The following is an 18821-nucleotide window of genomic DNA, read 5'->3' as shown; positions in this document are numbered from 1 at the left end:
CAAAATCCCAGAACCCTCAGAATCCAGGATTCCAGAACGCCAGAATCCCCAAATCCCAGAATCTGGGATTCCAGAATCCCAGAAATCCAAATGCCAGAACCCCAGAACCTCAAAACCTCATAATCCCAGAACCTGAGAATCCCAGGACCCAGAATCCCCAAATCCCAAAATCCCAGAATCCAGGATTCCAGAATGCCAGAATCTCAGAATCCAAAATCCTATATTCCCACAATCCCAGAACCCCACAATCCCACAATCCGAAAACCCCAGAATCCAGGATTCCAAAACCCCAGAAACCCGTAATCCCATAATCCAGAAAACCCTACATTTGAGAATCCCAGAATCCAAAACTCCAGAATCCCAGAATGCCAGAATCTCAGAAACCAAAATCCCATATTCCCACAGCCCCAGAATTCCAGAACCCAGATCCCAGAATTGTTTATGTTGGAAAATCCCTCCAAGGTCGCCGAGCCCAACCCGTGCCCGGATGCCACCTTGTCCCCAGCCCAGATCCCCGAGTGCCACATCCAGGAATTCCCAGGACACCTCCAGGGATGGGGACTCCAACACTTCCCTGGGAATCCCATCCCAGATTCCAGTGGAATTTTCACTCTGGGAGCACCAAGACACCCCAAGATGGGTTTGGGTTTGGCACCGGGCACCAAAAACCCCAAAAGCTGAGTTTGGGGTCTGGGCTGGCTCCCGCCCCATCCCTTGGGAAGGGCTGGCATTCCTGCCTTTTTCTCGGGAATGATTTCAGCTTCCAGGCCTGGATCTCTCTGCTTTTTCTGGAAACCGTCCGGGGAGCGGCAAGAATGGCCGGAAGCGCCGTGGGGCGGCCGTTCCTGTCCCTTGGCTCCCGCAGGAAACGCCCGCGGCCCTTCCCGGCCCCGGGATGCTCCCGGCTGGAACGGGGGCTGCGGCTCCCGGAGAGCCGGGAACCCGGGATGGGCCCTTCCCGCTGTGATTCCCGAGCCTTTGGAGTGTCCCTGGGGATCCCGTTGGGATGGGGGATCCCGGAGCTCTCCCCGGTGTCACCAGGGGACCTTGGGGACAGTGGGATGGCAGTGGGAGGTGACGATTTTTCCGGATCCGTGGATGAGTTTGGTTTTCCCAGAAAAACTGGGCCTGGTTTGGTTTTTTTTTTTTTCCCCTCAGGAATTTCCTGGGAAAATGTGAGGTTTGGGATGGGAGCAAGAATCTCAGGATCTGGGATTCCTGGGAATGTGAGGGTTGGGATGAGAACAAGGATTTCGGGATCCTTGGGAATGTGAGGGTTGGGATGTGAAGAAGAATCACAGAACTCAGGATCCTCTGCAATGTCAGGGTTGAGATGGGAACAAGAATTCCAAAACCCAGAATCTTTTGGGATTTGAGGGTTGGGATGGGAGCAAGAATCCCAGGATCCTTGGGAATATGAGGGTTGGAATGGGACCAAGAATTCCAGCATCCAGAATCCTCGGGAATGTGGATGGGAACAAGAATTCTAAAACCCAGGATCCTTTGGGATTTGAGGGTTGGGATAGGAAAAAGAATCCCAGGATCCAGGATTCCTGGGAATGTGAGGATTGGGATGAGAACAAGGATTTTGGAATCCTTGGGAATGTGAGGGTTGGGATTGGAACAACAATCCCAGGATCCTTGGGAATATGAGGGTTGGAATGGGAGCAAGAATTCTAGGATCTAGAATCCTCAGGAATGTCAGGATTGGGATGGAAACAGTAATTCCAAAACCCAGAATTCTTTGGGATTTGAGGGCTGGGATGGGAACAAGAGTCCCAGGATCCACAATCCTTTGGGAATGTCAGGGTTGGGATCCTGCTGGCTGCAAACCTCCTGGATCTCTGGCACAATTCATTCCCGGGGCCAAATTGAATTTCTGCAATCTTTTCCTCCCCATTCCCGGGAGAATCTCCTCCTGCCAGCATCCCATTTCTCTGGAATCCCTGGATGCGCAGTCCCAGGGCTGGAATTCCAGCCGGGCCTCACCTGAGCCCTGAAGTTGGGCTGGAGATGAGGAAAATCCCTCCCGGTTCTGCCGTGACCCCCGGAGCCCCCCCCGGCAGCGCCTCCCCCTCCGGAACCTCTGGATCCGGCTGGGAATTCTCTCCTTGGCGCTTCCTGCCAGGCAGGGAAGCGTTTCCTCCTCCCCTCCAGCGCCGGATCCCACGGGATTTTCCGCTCCTGCTCAGGATGTCACGGCTCTTATCTCACTCCTCTCCCCTCTCCCAGATCCCGAGGCGCCGATTCCGCCTTTTCCTCCCCCTTCCTGCGCGTTCTCCTCGCCCTTTGGCCGCTCTTCCCGCCTGTTTCGGGTTTTCCTGGGATTTGTGTTTTATGGGAAGGCCTGGGCTGCCCCCAGCCCTTGCCTGGCTCTGGAGCAGCCAAAATCCAGGATTTTGGGATGCTGCCTGCGGGGGTGTTTTCCCTCATCCCAAAACCAGGATTTGCGCAGGGAGCTTGGATGTCCCTGCAGGCAGAGCATTCCCTGGATATTCCCAAGAATCTTTCCATAGGTCCTGCACAAACCCCAGTGTCGCTTCCCTGTCCCCAGGAGTGTCCCCTGCGCTGGCCCAGCCGGTGACAGCGGCAGCCGCGGCCTCTCCGGCCCCTCGGGAATTCCGCCAGCGTCATTTTCCACGCCAGGTGCAGGAAGGAGGAGACCTTGGGAAACATTCCCAGGATTCCGGCCAGGCACCTGCGTGGCGCTCCAGGGGTTTTGGGGCACAAAGGGCGCCCTGGGCACGGCCCTTTTCCTCCTTTTTTTTCCTCATTTTTCCCCCCTTTTCCCCCCCTTCCCGGCTGGCAGCAGCTGCGGCGCTCGGAGAATTCCCAGGCCATGCATTTTTAATTCCCTAAGAACCAGCAGCCATTGCAGCGCCCGCCCCGAGCGCGGCTTTGGCGGCGGCAGCGGCCCCAGAGGCTCCCTGGATGTTCCCATTCCCTGGATGTTCCCATTCCCGAATCTCCAGGCTGGAGGTGGGCGCTGGCCCCGAGCAGGAAGGAAAAGGGGGCGACCCCAGTGGGGACATTCAGGGCTGGGGGCACTGAGGGGAGGATCCCGCTGATCCGGGGTGGGAAAAGTCGTGGATACTGCTGATCTGGGGTGGGAAAAGTGCTGGAGGATCCCATTGATCCAGAGTGGGAAAAGTGGAGCATCCCACTGATGCAGGGTGGGAAAAGTATGGGAAGAATCCCATTGATCCAGGGTGGGATCGGTGCTGGAGAATCCCACGGATTTGGGGTGGGAAAAGTGCTCGAGAATCCCACTGATCCAGAGTGGGAAAAAGTGGAAGTTCCTGCTGATCTGGGGTGGCAAAAGTGGAGGATCCCATGGATTTAGGGTGGGGAAAGTGGAGGAAGAACCCCATTGATCCATGGTGGGATCAGTGCTGGAGGATTCCCACTGATCTGGGGTGAAAAAAAGTGGAGAATCCCACTGATTTGGGGTGGGAGAAGTGGAGGATCCCACTAATTTGGGGTGGGAAAAGTGTGGGAAGAGCCCTATTGATCCATGGTGGGATCAGTGCTGGAAGATCCCAATGATCCAGAGTGGGATTGGTGCTGGAGAATCTCCCTAATCTGGGGTGGGAAAAGTGCTGGAGGATTCCCGTTGATGCAGGGTGGGAAAAGTGGAAGATCCTACTGATCCAGAGTGGGAAAAGTTGATCCATGATGGGATCAGTGCTGGAAAATCCCACTGATATAGGGTGAAAAAAAGTGGAGGATCCCACTGATGCAGGGTGGGAAAAGTGCTGGTGGATTCCCTCTGATCCATGTGGGAAAAGTGGAGGATCCCACTGATTTGGAGTGGGAAAAGTGTGGGAAGAACCCCATTGATCCATGGTGGGGTTGGTTCTGGAAGATCCCACTGACACAGGGTAAAAAAAGTGGAGGATCCCACTGGTCCAGAGTGGGAAAAGTGGATGATCCCCCTGATCTGGGGTGGGAAAACTGGTGGAGGATCCCACTGATCCAGGGTGGGAAAAACATCCATGGTTCCTGCTGAGCCAGGTTCCTGCATCCCTCTCCCTGATCCCTGGGATGTTCCCTGGAGCTCTCACTGGGACAGCACGGGATAAGGATGGGCTCCTGTGGCGGGAATTCTCGGGATAAGGATGGGCTCCTGTGGTGGGAATTCTCGGGATAAGGATGGGTTTGTGCATCAGGAATTCTCAGGATAAGGACGGGTTTGTGCATCAGGAATTCTCATGATAAGGATGGGCTCCTGTGGTGGGAATTCTCAGGATAAGGATGGGCTCCTGTGGTGGGAATTCTCAGGATAAGGACTGGTTTGTGCATCAGGAATTCTCAGGATAAGGATGGGCTCCTGTGGGGGGAATTCTCGGGATAAGGATGGGTTTGTGCGTCAGGAATTCTCAGGATAAGGATGGGTTTGTGCATCAGGAATTCTCAGGATAAGGATGGGTTTGTGTGTCAGGAATTCTCGGGATAAGGATGGGCTCCTGTGGTGGGAATTCTCAGGATAAGGATGGGCTCCTGTGGCAGGAATTCTCGGGATAAGGATGGGCTCCTGTGGTGGGAATTCTCGGGATAAGGATGGGTTTGTGTGTCAGGAATTCTCGGGATAAGGATGGGCTCCTGTGGTGGGAATTCTCGGGATAAGGATGGGTTTGTGCATCAGGAATTCTCGGGATAAGGATGGGTTTGTGCATCAGGAATTCTCGGGATAAGGACGGGTTTGTGTGTCAGGAATTCTCGGGATAAGGATGGGCTCCTGAGGGGGGAATTCTCAGGATAAGGATGGGTTTGTGCATCAGGAATTCTCAGGATAAGGATGGGCTCCTGTGGTGGGAATTCTCGGGATAAGGATGGGTTTGTGTGTCAGGAATTCTCAGGATAAGGATGGGTTTGTGCATCAGGAATTCTCAGGATAAGGATGGGCTCCTGTGGTGGGAATTCTCAGGATAAGGATGGGTTTGTGCATCAGGAATTCTCGGGATAAGGACGGGTTTGTGTGTCAGGAATTCTCAGGATAAGGATGGGCTCCTGTGGTGGGAATTCTCAGGATAAGGACGGGTTTGTGCATCAGGAATTCTCAGGATAAGGATGGGTTTGTGCATCAGGAATTCTCAGAGCTCGGAATTTTGACTTCCCTGTGACACCAGAGGTGCCCTTCCCCATCCCTGCTGTCCCTTTCCTGGGAATTCTCCCATTCCCGCCCTCCTGCCACCCGCGGTGCCCACGGATGCATTCCCAGTGTTCCCGTTCCCGGGAATGCTCTGACGTGTCCCCTCTGTCCCCGCAGGTGGATGAGGAGGGAGCGCTGTGAGCGCGGCTGTGACTCTGCTGCCAGGTGAGCCTGCCCTGGGATCCAGCTGGGAATGCGGGCTGGGAATGGCCCTGGGATGAGGAATCCAACTGGGAATGTGGGCTGGGAATGGCCCTGGGATGAGGAATCCAACTGGGAATAAGGGCTGGGAATGGCCCTGGGATCCAGCTGGGAATGGCCCTAGGATGAGGAATCCAGCTGGGAATATGGGCTGGGAATGGCCCTGGGATCCAGCTGGGAATGAGGGCTGGGAATGGCCCTGGGATGAGAAATCCAGCTGGGAATGGCCCTGGGATGAGGAATCCAGCTGGGAATGTGGGCCAGGAATGGCCCTGGGATGGGAGATCCAGCTGGGAATGGCCCTGGGATGGGGAATCCAGCTGGGAATGGCCCGGGAATGGGGAATTGAGCTGGGAAATGGCCCTGGGGCTGGGAATCCAGCCGGGAATGTGGGCTGGGAATGGTCCTGGGGCAGGAATCCAGCTGGGAATGGCCCTGGGGCTGGGAATCCAGCTGGGAATGTGGGCCAGGAATGGCCCTGGGATGGGAGATCCAGCTGGGAATGGCCCTGGGATGGGGAATCCAGCTGGGAATGGCCCGGGAATGGGGAATTGAGCTGGGAAATGGCCCTGGGGCTGGGAATCCAGTCGGGAATGTGGGCTGGGAATGGCCCTGGGGTGGGGGATCCAGCTGGGAATGGCCCTGGGATGGGAATCCAGCCGGGAATGTGGGCTGGGAATGGCCCTGGGGTGGGGGATCCAGCTGGGAATGGCCCTGGGATGGGGATGCAGCTGGAAAACTCTTCTGGGGATCAGGGATGGGAGATGGGAATGGGAATGGGAAAAATTGGGAAAGGGTGGCAGGGCTCAGAGCAGTCCCATTCCAGGAATGGGAATGGGGAAAGACTGGGAAAAACTGGGGAAAGCTGGAAAAGACTGACAGGGCTCAGAGTGGTCCCTATGGGCAGGAATGGGAATGGGAAAAGGTTGGGAAAAGCTGGAAAAAATGGGGAAGGGCTGGGAGAAACTGGAAAAGGTTGGGAAAACCTGAAAAGGCTGGAAAAGACTGGCAAGACTCAGAGCGGTCCCTATGGGCAGGAATGGGAATGGGAAAAATGGGAAAGGCTGGCAAGGCTGGGAAAAACAGGAAAAGGTTGGGAAAAGCTGGGAAAGGCTGGAAAAGACTGGCAAGACTCAGAGGGTTCCCTATAGGCAGGAATGGGAAACGTTGGGAAATGATGGAAAAAACTGGGAAAGGCTGGCAAGGCAGGGAAAAACTGGAAAAGGTTGGGAAAATCTGGGAAAGGCTGGAAAAGGCTGGCAAGACTCAGAGCGGTCCCTATGGGCAGGAATGGGAAACGTTGGGAAATGATGGAAAAAACTGGGAAAGGCTGGAAAAACTGGGAAAAAATTGGAAAACTGGGAAAGACTGGCAGGGCTCAGAGCGGTCCCGGTTCAGGTGTGGAGAGTTGAGGGAAGGAATGGGAATGGGAAAAGTTGGGAAAACTGGGAAAGGCTGGAAAGGCTGTGAGTGGTGCCGGCTGTGAGCGAGGCAGGAGCGGCTGTGGCTCCGGGATCAGCAGGAAAATCCCATGGGAATGTGGCTGGGCAGGTTCCCCCAGGAAAATCCCATGGGAATGTGGCTGGGCAGGGCCCCCCGGAGCCGTGGGGCTTCTCCTGGACCTTTGGAAGTTTTCCGGCTGTCCCTGGCACTGGGATGGGGACAGGGAGGGGACAGATGTCCCATGGAGGTGACCCAGGAAAAGTGTCCGGATCCTCCTGATCCAAACCTCCCTCCAGGGGGGTTTTCCTTAGGGATTTTCCCAATCTCTGCTCTGACATCTTCCTGTGGCCCTCAGGGCTCCTCTGTTCCTGGAAAAGATCCTAATCCCAATCCCGATCTCAATCCTGATCTCAATCCCAGTCCAAATCCCAAACCCAGTCCTGATCCCAATCCCAAACCCAATTCCGATCCCAAACCAGCCCCAGGCCCTGCTGCTCTTCCCACCTGGAGCTGTTCCCAATGCTGGGAATCATCGGGATTTGGGATTCCAGCTCCTGTCGCTGGGGTCATCCCATCCCATCCCATCCCATCCCATCCCATCCCATCCCATCCCATCCCATCCCAGGATTGCACCTGGAATTCCCACAGGGACACCCCAGGAGCTCTCCCGGCCCCTTCCCTGCCCGTGCCAGGCTTTGGGATGAAATCCTGGGAACCGGGGACCAAACCAAGGAATGGGAATTCCAGCGGAGCCCAGGGGGCTTCTCCCGGCTCCAGCCTCATCCCAGAACCTCAGGAATGCACTTCCAGCGCTTTATTCCCATTTCCAACCATTCCCAACCCTGTTTTCCCGCTCCGGGCGCTGCAGGCGCTTCCCTGCCGGCTGTGGGAGGGAATGCGGGAACGTGGGAACGCGGGAACGTGAGAATGCGGGAATGTGGGAATGTGGGAGCTTTCCCAAGCTGTTCTCCCTCTGGAATGCGCGTCTGGAGTCTCCCGCTGGTGCCAGACTCCCGGGATGTCGTGGTGGGGTGACAGCGCCATTCCCTGATTCCTGGGATTTCTCTGTAATTCCTGGGATTTCTCTGTAATTCCTGGGATGTCTCTGTAATTCCTGGGATGCCTCTGTAATTCCTGGGATTTCTCTGTAATTCCTGGGATGCCTCTGTATTTCCTGGGATTTCTTCCTGGTTCCCAGAATTTCTCCTTGATTCCTGAGATTTTTGCCCCAATTCCCAGAGTTTCTCAGCAATTCATGGAATTTCTCAGTGATTCCCTGGATTTTCCCCCACTCCCCCAGAATTTCTCCCTGGTTCCCGTGATTTCTCCACGATTCCCAGGATTTCTCTGTGATTCCCAGAATTTCTCCCCAGTTCCTGGGTTTTCTCCCCAGTTCCTGCAATTTCTCCATGATCCCTGGGTTTTTGCTCTGATTCGTGGAATTTCTCTGTGATTCCCAGAATTTCTCCCCGATTCCTGGAATTTCTCTGTAATTCCCAGATTTCCCCCTGATTCTTGGGATCCCTCCCCGATTCCCACGATTTCTCCTCGATTCCTGGGGTTTTGCCCCAATTTCTAGAATTCCTCCACAATTTGTGGAATTTCTCCTCAATTCCTGTAATTTCTCCGCGACTCCCAGAATTTCTCCTTGAATCCTGTAATTTCTCCCCAATTCCTGGGATTTCTTCCCAGTTCCCAGAATTTCTCCTCAATTCCCAGAATTTCTCTCTGATTTCTGTAATTTCCCCGTGATTCCCAGAATTTCTCCCTGATCCCTGTAATTCCTCCCCAATTCCTGCAATTTCTCCTCAATTCCTGTAATTTGTCCGTGATTCCCAGAATTTCTCTCTGATTCCTGGAATTTCCCTGCAATTTCCAGAATTTCTCCCTGATCTTTGTGTTTTCTCCCCAATTCCCGTAAGTCCTCCCCAGTTCCCGTAATTTCTCCTCAATTCCCGTAGTTTATCCACGATTCCCAGAATTTCTATCTGAATCCTGTAATTCCTCACCAATTCCCAGAATACCTCCTCGATTCCCATAATTATTTTCTCCCCGATTCCCATAATTAATTTCTCCCTCATTCCCGTAAATTCCCCCCGATTTTCGTGATTTCTCCATGATCTCCGAAGTTTCTCCAATGTCCAGAATTTCCCCGCCATTCCCAGAATTAATTTCCCCCCATTCCCAGAATTAATTTCCCCCCATTCCCAGAATTTCCCTGCCATTCCCAGAATTAATTTGCCCCCATTCCCAGAATTAATTTCTCCGCCATTCCCAGAATTAATTTCCCTGCGATTCCCAGAATTTCCACGCCATTCCCAGAATTAATTTCCCCCCATTCCCAGAATTAATTTCCCCCCATTCCCAGAATTTCCACGCCATTCCCAGATTTAATTTCCCTGCCATTTCCAGAATTAATTTTCCCCATTCCCAGAATTAATTCCCCGCCATTCCCAGAATTAATTTCCCTGCCATTCCCAGAATTAATTTCCCTGCCATTCCCAGAATTTCCTTGCCATTCCCAGAATTTCCCCACCATTCCCAGAATTAATTTCCCCCTATTCCCAGAATTTCCCCACCATTCCCAGAATTAATTTCCCTGCCATTCCCAGAATTTCCCCGCCATTCCCTGAATTTCCCCCCATTCCCAGAATTAATTTCCCCCCATTCCCATAATTAATTTCCCTGCGATTCCCAGAATTTCCCCGCCATTCCCAGAATTAATTTCCCCCCATTCCCAGAATTAATTTCCCCCCATTCCCAGAATTTCCCCGCCATTCCCAGAATGAATTCCCCCCCGTTCCCTGTATCCCGCTGCCGTTCCCCGGCCTATCCCGGGCCTGGCTCGGGATTAGCGCGGCCCCGCCGAGCAGATGGAGCGGGGCTGATCCCATTAACGGCGCCGCTGCCGGGGGGGCCCGGGATGTTTGTCCGGGCCCGATCCAGCTCCGGGCGGCCCCGAGCCCTCGGGCAGAGCGGAATTCCCGGGAACAGGTGAGCTCCGACCCCCGGGATGGGCTCTGGCGCGTTCCACCAGCGCCTCCGTGGGATTCCCGGGATTCCCGGCGGGTTTGGGGTCGGTGTGGAGGCGGCAGAGGGGACAGGAGGTGGCAGTGCCACCACCGAGCTGTCCCCGGGTGGCACCGGCGGGATTTCCTGGGATGAGAGCGGGAATTGCGGGAGCCGCCAGGTGGGATTTGTTGGTCCCCGTGTCCCTGGTGGCGCTGGGGGCTCTGGAATTGTCCCTGCGCGGCTCCGGGCCTGCTGCTGTCCCCATCCGTGGGAATGTTGGTGCTCCAGGCGGGAGCTGCTGTGGGACAGGGGGGGCTGGGCTGTCCCCATCCAGGGATCCGCGGGGTCTGTGGGATCCTGGAATGCTCCAGCCCTGGCAGGGATTTCCTGTGTCCTGTACAAGCACTGCTCTGTCCCCTCTGTCCCCTCTGTCCCTGTCCCCATTCCCGTCCCCTGTCCCCTCTGCCATCTCTGTCTCTGTCCCCTCTGTCCCTGTCCCCCGTGTCTGTCTATCTGTCCCTGTCCCCATTCCTGTCCCCTGTCCCCTCTGTCCCCTCTGCCATCTCTGTCCCCTCTGTCCCCTCTGTCCCCTCTGTCCCTGTCCCCATTCCCGTCCCCTGTCCCCTCTGTCCCTGTCCCCCATGTCTGTCTATCTGTCCCTGTTCCCATCCCTGTCCCCCCCTCCCTCTGTCCCTGTCCCCATTCCTGTCCCCTCTGTCCCTGTCTCTCTATCTCCTTTTTCCACACCCCCCCTGTCACTGTCCCCTCTGTCCCTCTTTTGCTGTCCCATCTGTCCCCATTCCTGTCCCCTCTGTCCCCCTGTCCCTGTGTCTCCTCTGTCCATGTCCCCCTGTTGCTGTCCCTCTGTCCCTGTCCCCATTCCTGTCCCCATTCCTGTCCCTTCTATCCCTGTTCCTCTGTCCCCCCTGTCCCTGTCCCTCTGTCCCTGTCTCTGTGTCTCCTTTGTCCCTGTTACTGTGCCCTCTGTCCCTCTGGTGCTGTCCCATCTGTCCCCATTCCTGTCCCCCCTGTCCCTCTGTCCCCATCCCTGTCCCTCTGTCCCCATCCCTGTCCCTCTGTCCGTGTCCCTCTGTCCCTCTGTCCGTGTCCGTCTGTCCGTGTCCGTCTGTCCCTCCCAGGTGCGCAGGTCCCGCAGTGCCGCGCGTGGCGCTGCGGTTTCCATGGTGACGGTGCCGGGAACGTTCCCATGGATACGGAGCGGGATGGGGGAGCCCCGAAACCGGGGGGACATTCCCGAAACCGGGGGACATTCCCGATCCAGGGGGGACATTCCCGAAACCGAGGGGACGTTCCCGAAACCGGGGGGACATTCCCGATCCATTCCCGATCCAGGGGGGACATTCCCAAAATCGGGGGGACATTCCCGATCCATTCCTGATCCAGAGGGGCCGTTCCCGGGATGGGGGAGATGGTGGGGGAGGCCCCAAAATCTGTGACCTGTCCCTAACGCCTGTCCTGTCCCCAAATCCCCTCTTTTGTCCCCAAACCTCTGTCCTGTCCCCAAACCTGTTACCTGTCCCCAGTCCCCTCTCCTGTCCCCAAACTTCTGGCCTGTCCTGAAATCTCCCTCCTGTCCCCAAAATCTGTGCCCTGTCCCCAAAATCTGTGCCCCGTCCCCAAATCTCCTTCCTGTCCCTAAATCTGTGTCCTGTCCCCAACTCTGTTCTGTCCCCAAAATCCCTGTCCTGTCCCCAGTCCTCTCTCTTGTCCCCAAACCCCTGTCCTGTCCCCTAATCTCCTTCCTGTCCCCAAAATCCGTCTCCTGTCCCCAAAATCTGTCTCCTGTCCCCAAATCCGTCTCCTGTCCCCAAATCTCTCTCCTGTTCCCAAATTTCTGTCCCCAGACCCCTCCCCAGGGTCTGGGACCACCGGGAATTTTGGGATTTTGTGGCACCAAACTCTGGGATCGTCCCAGAAAGGCCAGGCAGGGATGGAGCAGCTCCAGCAGGAAAATTGGGAATGTTCATCCTGGAAAGGAGCTCCAGGATGACCCAATTTTGGATTCCAGAGCCCGAAGGAGCTGCGGGAAACAGGGAGAGGGAAAAACCCCAAAGGATGGAGGGACAGCACCCAGGGAATGGCTCCCACTGCCAGAGGGCAGCCATGGGTGGCATCTTGGCAATGAGCAATTCCTGCCTGGGCTGGCATTGCCAGAGCAGCTGGGGCTGCCCCTGATCCCTGCAGTGCCCAAGGCCAGGCTGGAGCAGCCTGGGATGGTGGGCTTGGAATGGGATGGGCTTGAAGGGCCCTTCCCACCCAAACCATTCTGGCATTTGGGACACTCAGAATCCATCCCCAGGGGTTTTTATGGAAGTTGGGGATGGCAAAGGGAAGGGAGACCCTTCCTGGAGTGCTGAGATTGCCAGTGAAGCCCCCAGAGCCCAAAATCCCTTCCTGGAGAGGAGTCGGGGTGGGGATGGATCCAATGCCAGGCTGGGAGAGCTGGGAATGGAGGGAATTCCCTGGAGAGGGAGCCTGGGCTGGGATTTTGGGAAGGGATTCCCAGAGCAGCTGGGGCTGCCCCTGATCCCTGCAGTGCCCAGGGCCAGGCTGGGCACTGGGGCTGGAGCAGCCTGGCACAGTGGGAGGTGTCCCCAGGTGGTGGCACTGGGTGCTTGTTCATGTCCCCTCCCATTCCATCGTTCCCTGATCCTATTCCAGAAATCCGGAGAATCCCAAAAAACTCTGCCCGGAATTCCTGAATTCCCCCCCCATTCCCGGCCCTGCTCAGGGGTGGCTCTGTCCCTGTGCCGGACATTTGGGGACACTGATGTCCCCCCTTGTCCCGCTGGTGTCCCCATGTCCCCAAGGGGGTGGCGCTCGCCCTTTAATGCCCGGCCCGGTCCCTCCGCGCTGTCCCAGTGCCCCTGGAAGAGCGGGAGAGGAAAAATCCATGGAATTACCCGGCAGGCGCTGGGGACACTGCGGGGACACTGCGGCCACCCGCGGGCGATCGATGCTCCCCGCGCTGTCCCCGTGTCCTGGCACGGGCGGGGACTCCAGGGGGACAATCCTGATCCTGTCCCCTTCCCCTGCTTCTGTCCCCGTCCCTGTCCCTGTCCCTGTCCCTGTCCCTGTCCCTTCTCGTCCTTTCTCTTGTCCCTGTCCCCTTCCTCTGCTCCTGTCCCTTTCCCTGTCCCTGTCCCTTCTTGTCCTTTCTCTTGTCCCTGTCCCCTTCCTCTGCTCCTGTCCCTGTCCCCTCTTTCTGTCCCTGTCCCTGTCCCCGGGTTTGTCCCCTCCCGGGTTTGTCCCCGACCCCCCCCCCCCGCGGTGACAAAGGACACGCGGGGCTGGCCCCGTGTCCCCGTCACGTGGCTTGGGGACAGCAGCGAGCGGTGACCTCGCCGTGGCCAGATAAGCGCGGGGACAGCCTGGCAGGGCTGGCACGGGGCTGGCACCGCCCCAGGGACCGGCCCCGGTGGCACTGCCAGCCCCGGTGGCACTGCCAGCCCCGCGGGGACGGAGCGGGACAGTCCCCGTGTCCCCGTGTCCCCATTCCCGAGGGTTCCAGGGTCACTCAGGAACGGCCCCGTGGGTGACAAACGGCACCGATTGTCCCCAGACCTGGCCTGAGTGACATTCCCGAGCCTGCCAGGACAGGGATTGGATCCCTGATCCTTCCAGGACAGGGATTGGATCCCTGATCCTTCCAGGTTTCATACTCCTGATCCTTCCAGGATCCCTGATCCGGGTGAGGGATTTTGGCCTCCTGATCCAGGTGAGGCCTTGGCTCCCTGATCTTTCCATATTCCCAGATATTTCCAGGACAGGGATTGGATCCCAGATCCTTCCAGGTTTCATTCTCCTGATCCTTCCAGGATCCCTGATCCGGGTGAGGGATTTTGGCCTCCTGATCCAGGTGAGGCCTTGGCTCCCTGATCTTTCCATATTCCCAGATATTTCCAGGGCAGGGATTGGATCCCAGATCCTTCCAGGTTTCATTCTCCTGATCCTTCCAGGATCCCTGATCCGGGTGAGGGATTTTGGCCCCCTGATCCTTCCATATTCCCTGATCCAGATGAGGCCTTGGCTCCCTGATCTTTCCATATTCCCAGATATTTCCAGGACAGGGATTGTCTCCAGATCCTTCCAGGGCTGGCTTTGGCCCGTTTGATCCTTCCAGGTCTGGATCCCTGATCCTTCCAGGGATTCCTCATCTTTCCAGGCTCCCTGGTTCTTTTAGGAGAGGGATGGGATCCCTGATCCAGGTGAGGTTTGGCTCCCCTGAGAATTCCAGAGGAGGTTTTGACCCCCAGATCCTTCCAGTTTTGGCCTCCAGATTTTTCCAGGTGAGGGATGGATTGGATCCCTGATCCTTCCAGGTGAGGGATTGGATTCTTGATCCTTCCAGGATCCCTGATCCAGGTGAGGCTTTGGCAGCTGGAGCCACAGGGCTGGATCCAGCCCTGGAAAAGTAGGAATAGTTTGAGATCCCTGGAAGGGCAGGAATTGTTCGGGATCCTTGGAAGGACAGAATTTTTTGTAATCCCTGGACAGATAGGAATCATTTAGGATCCATGAAAAGAAGAGCAAGAATTGTCTGGGATCCCTGGAAGGGCAGGAATTGTTCGGGATCCCTGGAAGGACAGGAATCTTTTGGGATTCCTGGAAAGAAGGGAGAGAATTGTTTGGGATCTCTGGAAAGAAGGGCGGGAATTGTTTGGGATCTCTGGAAGGGCAAAAATTGTTCCGGATCCCTGGAAGGACAGGAATTGTTTGGGATCCAGGACCCCTCTCCCATGTGGCCGGGCAGTGACAATTCCAGGGCTGGAAAATCCCAGTTGGGATTTTCCCAACTCTTCCTGGCCCCATTCCCAGTGATCCCAGAGATCCGAGCAGGACACCAGGTCTCCCTTGGCCCTGTCATTCCCGGCTGTTTTTCCCAGGAAAAGCTCAGGAATGGCCTCACCTGAGCACACACCAAGCCAGGTGCTTCCCAAAAAACCCTTTTCCCAAAGGATCCCGGATTTTCTGGATGGGGATGTGGGAGTGGGGAGGAGGCAGCAGCTTCCCAGCCATCCCTGGGCTTGGGGAAACTGGGAAAGTTGGGAAAGGGAGGGAATTTAACCTGGATTCTGCCGGGGAAAAGTGCCAGGCCTGGGGGAAAAATCCAATCCCAGGGGAAAATTCCAATTCCAGGGAAAAGCTCCAATCCAATCTGAAAATCCACCCAAAAAATTCCCCCCAAAAATCCTTTCCAGGTCTCCCCATCCTGCTGCCCTTTTCCCAGGGTTCTCCCAGCTGGGTTCCCCCTGGAATTTCCCTCTGAATTTCAGTTCCCTCTGGAATTGCTGCTCCCAGCACTGGAATTGGGGCAAGGCTCCGGATTTATAATCCCAAAATGATGGGAGGAAGGGTGGGAAATCTGGGAATTCTGTTCCCGCAGGAAAAGGTGGGAAGGAGACTCTGCTCTGACCCCCTTGGGAACACTCAGAAATCCAGAGAATGCTCAGAAATCCAAGGAAGATGCCACTGCCGGGGGAAAAAAAAAATCTTGTAATATTTTTCTAGCTCCCTTGGAAGCTTTTCCAACCTTTTTTTGCCCTGCTATTGGAATGAGACTCTTTGGGTTGTGATTCCTAAAAGATTCCATGGATTCCTTGGGAAAGAAAAGTGGAATTTTTTTTTTTGATTTCGTGAGCAAAAAAGTGAATTTAAGGAGGGAAAATGACTCCGCAAAATGGAATTTGGGGAATTATTCCATAGTGGAATTTTTTTCCAGCCTTTCCCAGACAGGGCCTTAAAATTATTGGGAACTAATGAGGGATGGAAAAAAAAAATAGGGAAAATCCCAGGGATCGCCATCTGGAGTGCTCCATTTGTGGGATAATGAGGCAGAGAGAGGGGAAAAAGAGGGAATAAATCAAATCCGGGATTTGGGAAAGGAAGGGAGGAGAATTTGGGATGGGATTGGGGCACGGATGCGAAGGGATCCAAAGGGGTTTCCTTCCTATCCATCCCAGGCCACGGGGCAGGAGGATCCCGTGGTTTTCCCTGTTTATCCTGATTTTTCTCCTTCCCAAGTGCATTTTCCTGGCTGGAATTTTGGGGCTCTCCCGCTGTTTTTCCTCATCCCTCGGGGTGGGATCCCAAAGTTCCTTTGTGGGGTTTCTTTAGGGGATGGATCCTGCTGGGAGAAATCCATGGAATTCCTGGGGAGATTCTGTGTGTGCAGTGGGGCTGATCCCAGATTTCTTGTGGGAATGGGCCCAGCTGGGGGAATTTGTGGGGTCCAGGGGTCCCCTTTGAGATTTCTCATGGGGAATTTCTCCTTCCTGGGGGATATTCCAGAGGGTCCCTGTGGAAATGTCCATGTCCATCCTGGGGATCCTTTCCCGAGGGATGATCCCTGCTGGGAATGGGGATTCCAGGAGTCCCTTCCCAGATTCCTCCATCCTTGGGAATGCCCTTCCTGGTGGGATATTCCCGGGGGTCTCTGTGGGAATGTCCATGGGGAGAGTGGGAATTCACTCCTGGACTTTTCTTAGGGAATGGCCTTTCCTGTGGGATATTCCAGAGGGTCCCTGTGGGAATGTCCGTGTCCTTTCTGGGGGTCCCTTCTCAAATTTTTCTTTAGGAATGGCCTTTCCTGTGGGATATTCCAGAGGGTCCCTGTGGGAATGTCCGTGTCCATCCTGAGGGTCCCGTCCCAGATTTCTCCTGAGGAATGGTCACTTTTTCGGGACAATCCCTGCTGGGAGGGTTTGTGGGATGGATCCTGTGGGAATGTCCATGGGCAGAGTGGGAATTCACTCCTGGTCTTTTCCCGGGGAATGCCCTTCCTGTGGGATATTCCAGAGGATCCCTGTGGAGGTGTCCCTGTCCATCCTGGGGATCCTTTCCCGAGGGATGATCCCTGCTGGGAATGGGGATTCCAGGAGTCCCTTCCCAGATTTCCCCATCCTTGGGAATGCCCTTCCTGGTGGGATATTCCCGGGGGTCTCTGTGGGAATGTCCATGGGGAGAGTGGGAATTCACTCCTGGACTTTTCCTAGGGAATGGCCTTTCCAGGGGGGATATTCCAGGGAGTCCCTGTGGGAATGTCCATGGGGAGAGTGGGAATTCACTCCTGGACTTTTCCTAGGGAATGGCCTTTCCAGGGGGGATATTCCAGAGGGTCCCTGTGGGAATGTCCGTGTCCTTTCTGGGGGTCCCTTCTCAAATTTTTCTTTAGGAATGGCCTTTCCTGTGGGATATTCCAGAGGGTCCCTGTGGGAATGTCCTTGTCCATCCTGAGGGTCCCGTCCCAGATTTCTCCTGAGGAATGGTCACTTTTTCGGGACAATCCCTGCTGGGAGGGTTTGTGGGATGGATCCTGTGGGAATGTCCATGGGGAGAGTGGGAATTCACTCCTGGTCTTTTCCCGGGGAATGCCCTTCCTGGGGGATATTCCAGAGGGTCCCTGTGGAGGTGTCCATGTCCATCCTGGGGATCCTTTCCCGAGGGATGATCCCTGCTGGGAATGGGGATTCCAGGAGTCCCTTCTCAGATTTCTCCATCCTTGGGAATGCCCTTCCTGGTGGGATATTCCCGGGGGTCTCTGTGGGAATGTCCATGGGGAGAGTGGGAATTCACTCCTGGACTTTTCTTAGGGAATGGCCTTTCCTGTGGGACATTCCAGAGGGTCCCTGTGGGGGTGTCCCTGTCCATCCCGGGGGTCCCATCCCAGATTTCTCCATCCCTCGGGATCGCCGCTTTCTCCCCGCTGGCTTTGCCATCCCGGGGGCTCCGGGATGCCTCTCCCGGCTCTGTCCCGCCGCTCCGCTCACCCCTCGCTTCCCCGCGCAGGGCCCCGGGCGGGCGCTGAGCGCGGCCCCGGCGCGGTGCGGAGCCGGAGCCGGTGCTGGAGCCGGTGCCGGTGCGGGAGCGGAGCGGGCGCGGGCCGCCCGCCGCGGCGCACGGAGCATGCCTCTGAGCCCCGCGGGCAGCAAGCATGAGAGCCCCGAGTCGCCGCCGCCGGAGCCGCCGCCGGAGCGCCAGCCCCGCGTCAGCAGCAGCAGCGGGGAGCCGAGCCCCGGCCTGCGGGAGGAGCCGCGCCTGGAGCCGGCCCGGGGCCACGGCGGGCCCCGCTCGCCCAAGCTGGCGGCCCCGGCGCGCATGGAGGAGCCCGCGCCCGGCGCCATCGTGGTGCGCATCGGCATCCCCGACCTGCAGCAGACGGTGAGTGCCGAACGGGGGCACCGGGAACCGGGCGGGAGGGAGGGAGGGAGGGAGCCCCGAGCGGCCGCCGCCGCCGCGCCGGGACCGCCCTGAGCCGGGAGGGATGCGCAGCGGGAGCCGAGCCGGGACCGCGCCGAGCCGGGATGCGCAGCGGGACCGCGCCGAGCCGGGATGCGCAGCGGGAGCCGAGCCGAGCCGGGAGGGATGCGCACCGGGACCGCGCCGAGCCGGGATGCGCAGCGGGAGCCGCACCGGGAGCGCCACCGCGAGCCGCCCGCGCCGGGATGCGCAGCCCAGAGCGGCCCCGACCCGCACCCAGAGCAGCCCTCACCCGCACTCACCCACCGGGCCCGGTCCGCGCCGGGATCCGCTCACGGGCCGGCCCCAAACCTCGCTCAGACCGGCCCCGATCCGCACCAGGACCGCTCCCGACCCTCACTCAGACGGGTCGCGATCTGCGCCCCGATCCGCACCCGGTTCGGCGCCGCTCCAGCGCTGGCGGCGACCCGCATCCCGTCCGGCATCCCGTCCCGCATCCCGTCCCGCATCCCGTCCGGCATCCCGCCCGCTCCCGGCCCCGCTCCCGGCCCCGCCGCCGCCCCGGCAGCACCGGCAAACTTCTCCCCGCCACGGGCCCGGCAGGACGGGTCCCATTGCCCGGGTCCTCGGTGTCCCCACCCCGGTGTCCCCCCGCTCCCGCTGCCATCCCGGGGTGCTGCGGTGCGGCCGCGGTGCGGGGCCGCTCCCCGCCCCAGGGATCCGCACTCACCGGGACCGGGAACGGGAATGGGACCGGGATTGGGACCGGGCAGCAGGGGCGGTTCCAGCACCA

General features: G+C 57.3%; 1 protein-coding gene across 1 annotated transcript in view; it reads left to right on the top strand.

The window, feature by feature from the left end:
* LOC141728883 (SH3 and multiple ankyrin repeat domains protein 3-like) overlaps positions 1-18821 on the top strand; it is a 45054-nt gene that overhangs the window by 7339 nt on the left and 18894 nt on the right. Inside the window, exons 2-3 of the mRNA XM_074540194.1 lie at positions 5270-5317; positions 17618-17989. Coding sequence (XP_074396295.1) covers positions 17735-17989 — 255 coding nt within the window. The 5' untranslated portion in view covers positions 5270-5317; positions 17618-17734. The remainder of the gene's footprint in view (positions 1-5269; positions 5318-17617; positions 17990-18821) is intronic.

The sequence above is a fragment of the Zonotrichia albicollis genome, chromosome 4 (assembly GCF_047830755.1).
Source record: "Zonotrichia albicollis isolate bZonAlb1 chromosome 4, bZonAlb1.hap1, whole genome shotgun sequence".
NCBI lineage: Eukaryota > Metazoa > Chordata > Aves > Passeriformes > Passerellidae > Zonotrichia > Zonotrichia albicollis.
This window is presented reverse-complemented; position numbering and strand designations above follow the sequence as displayed.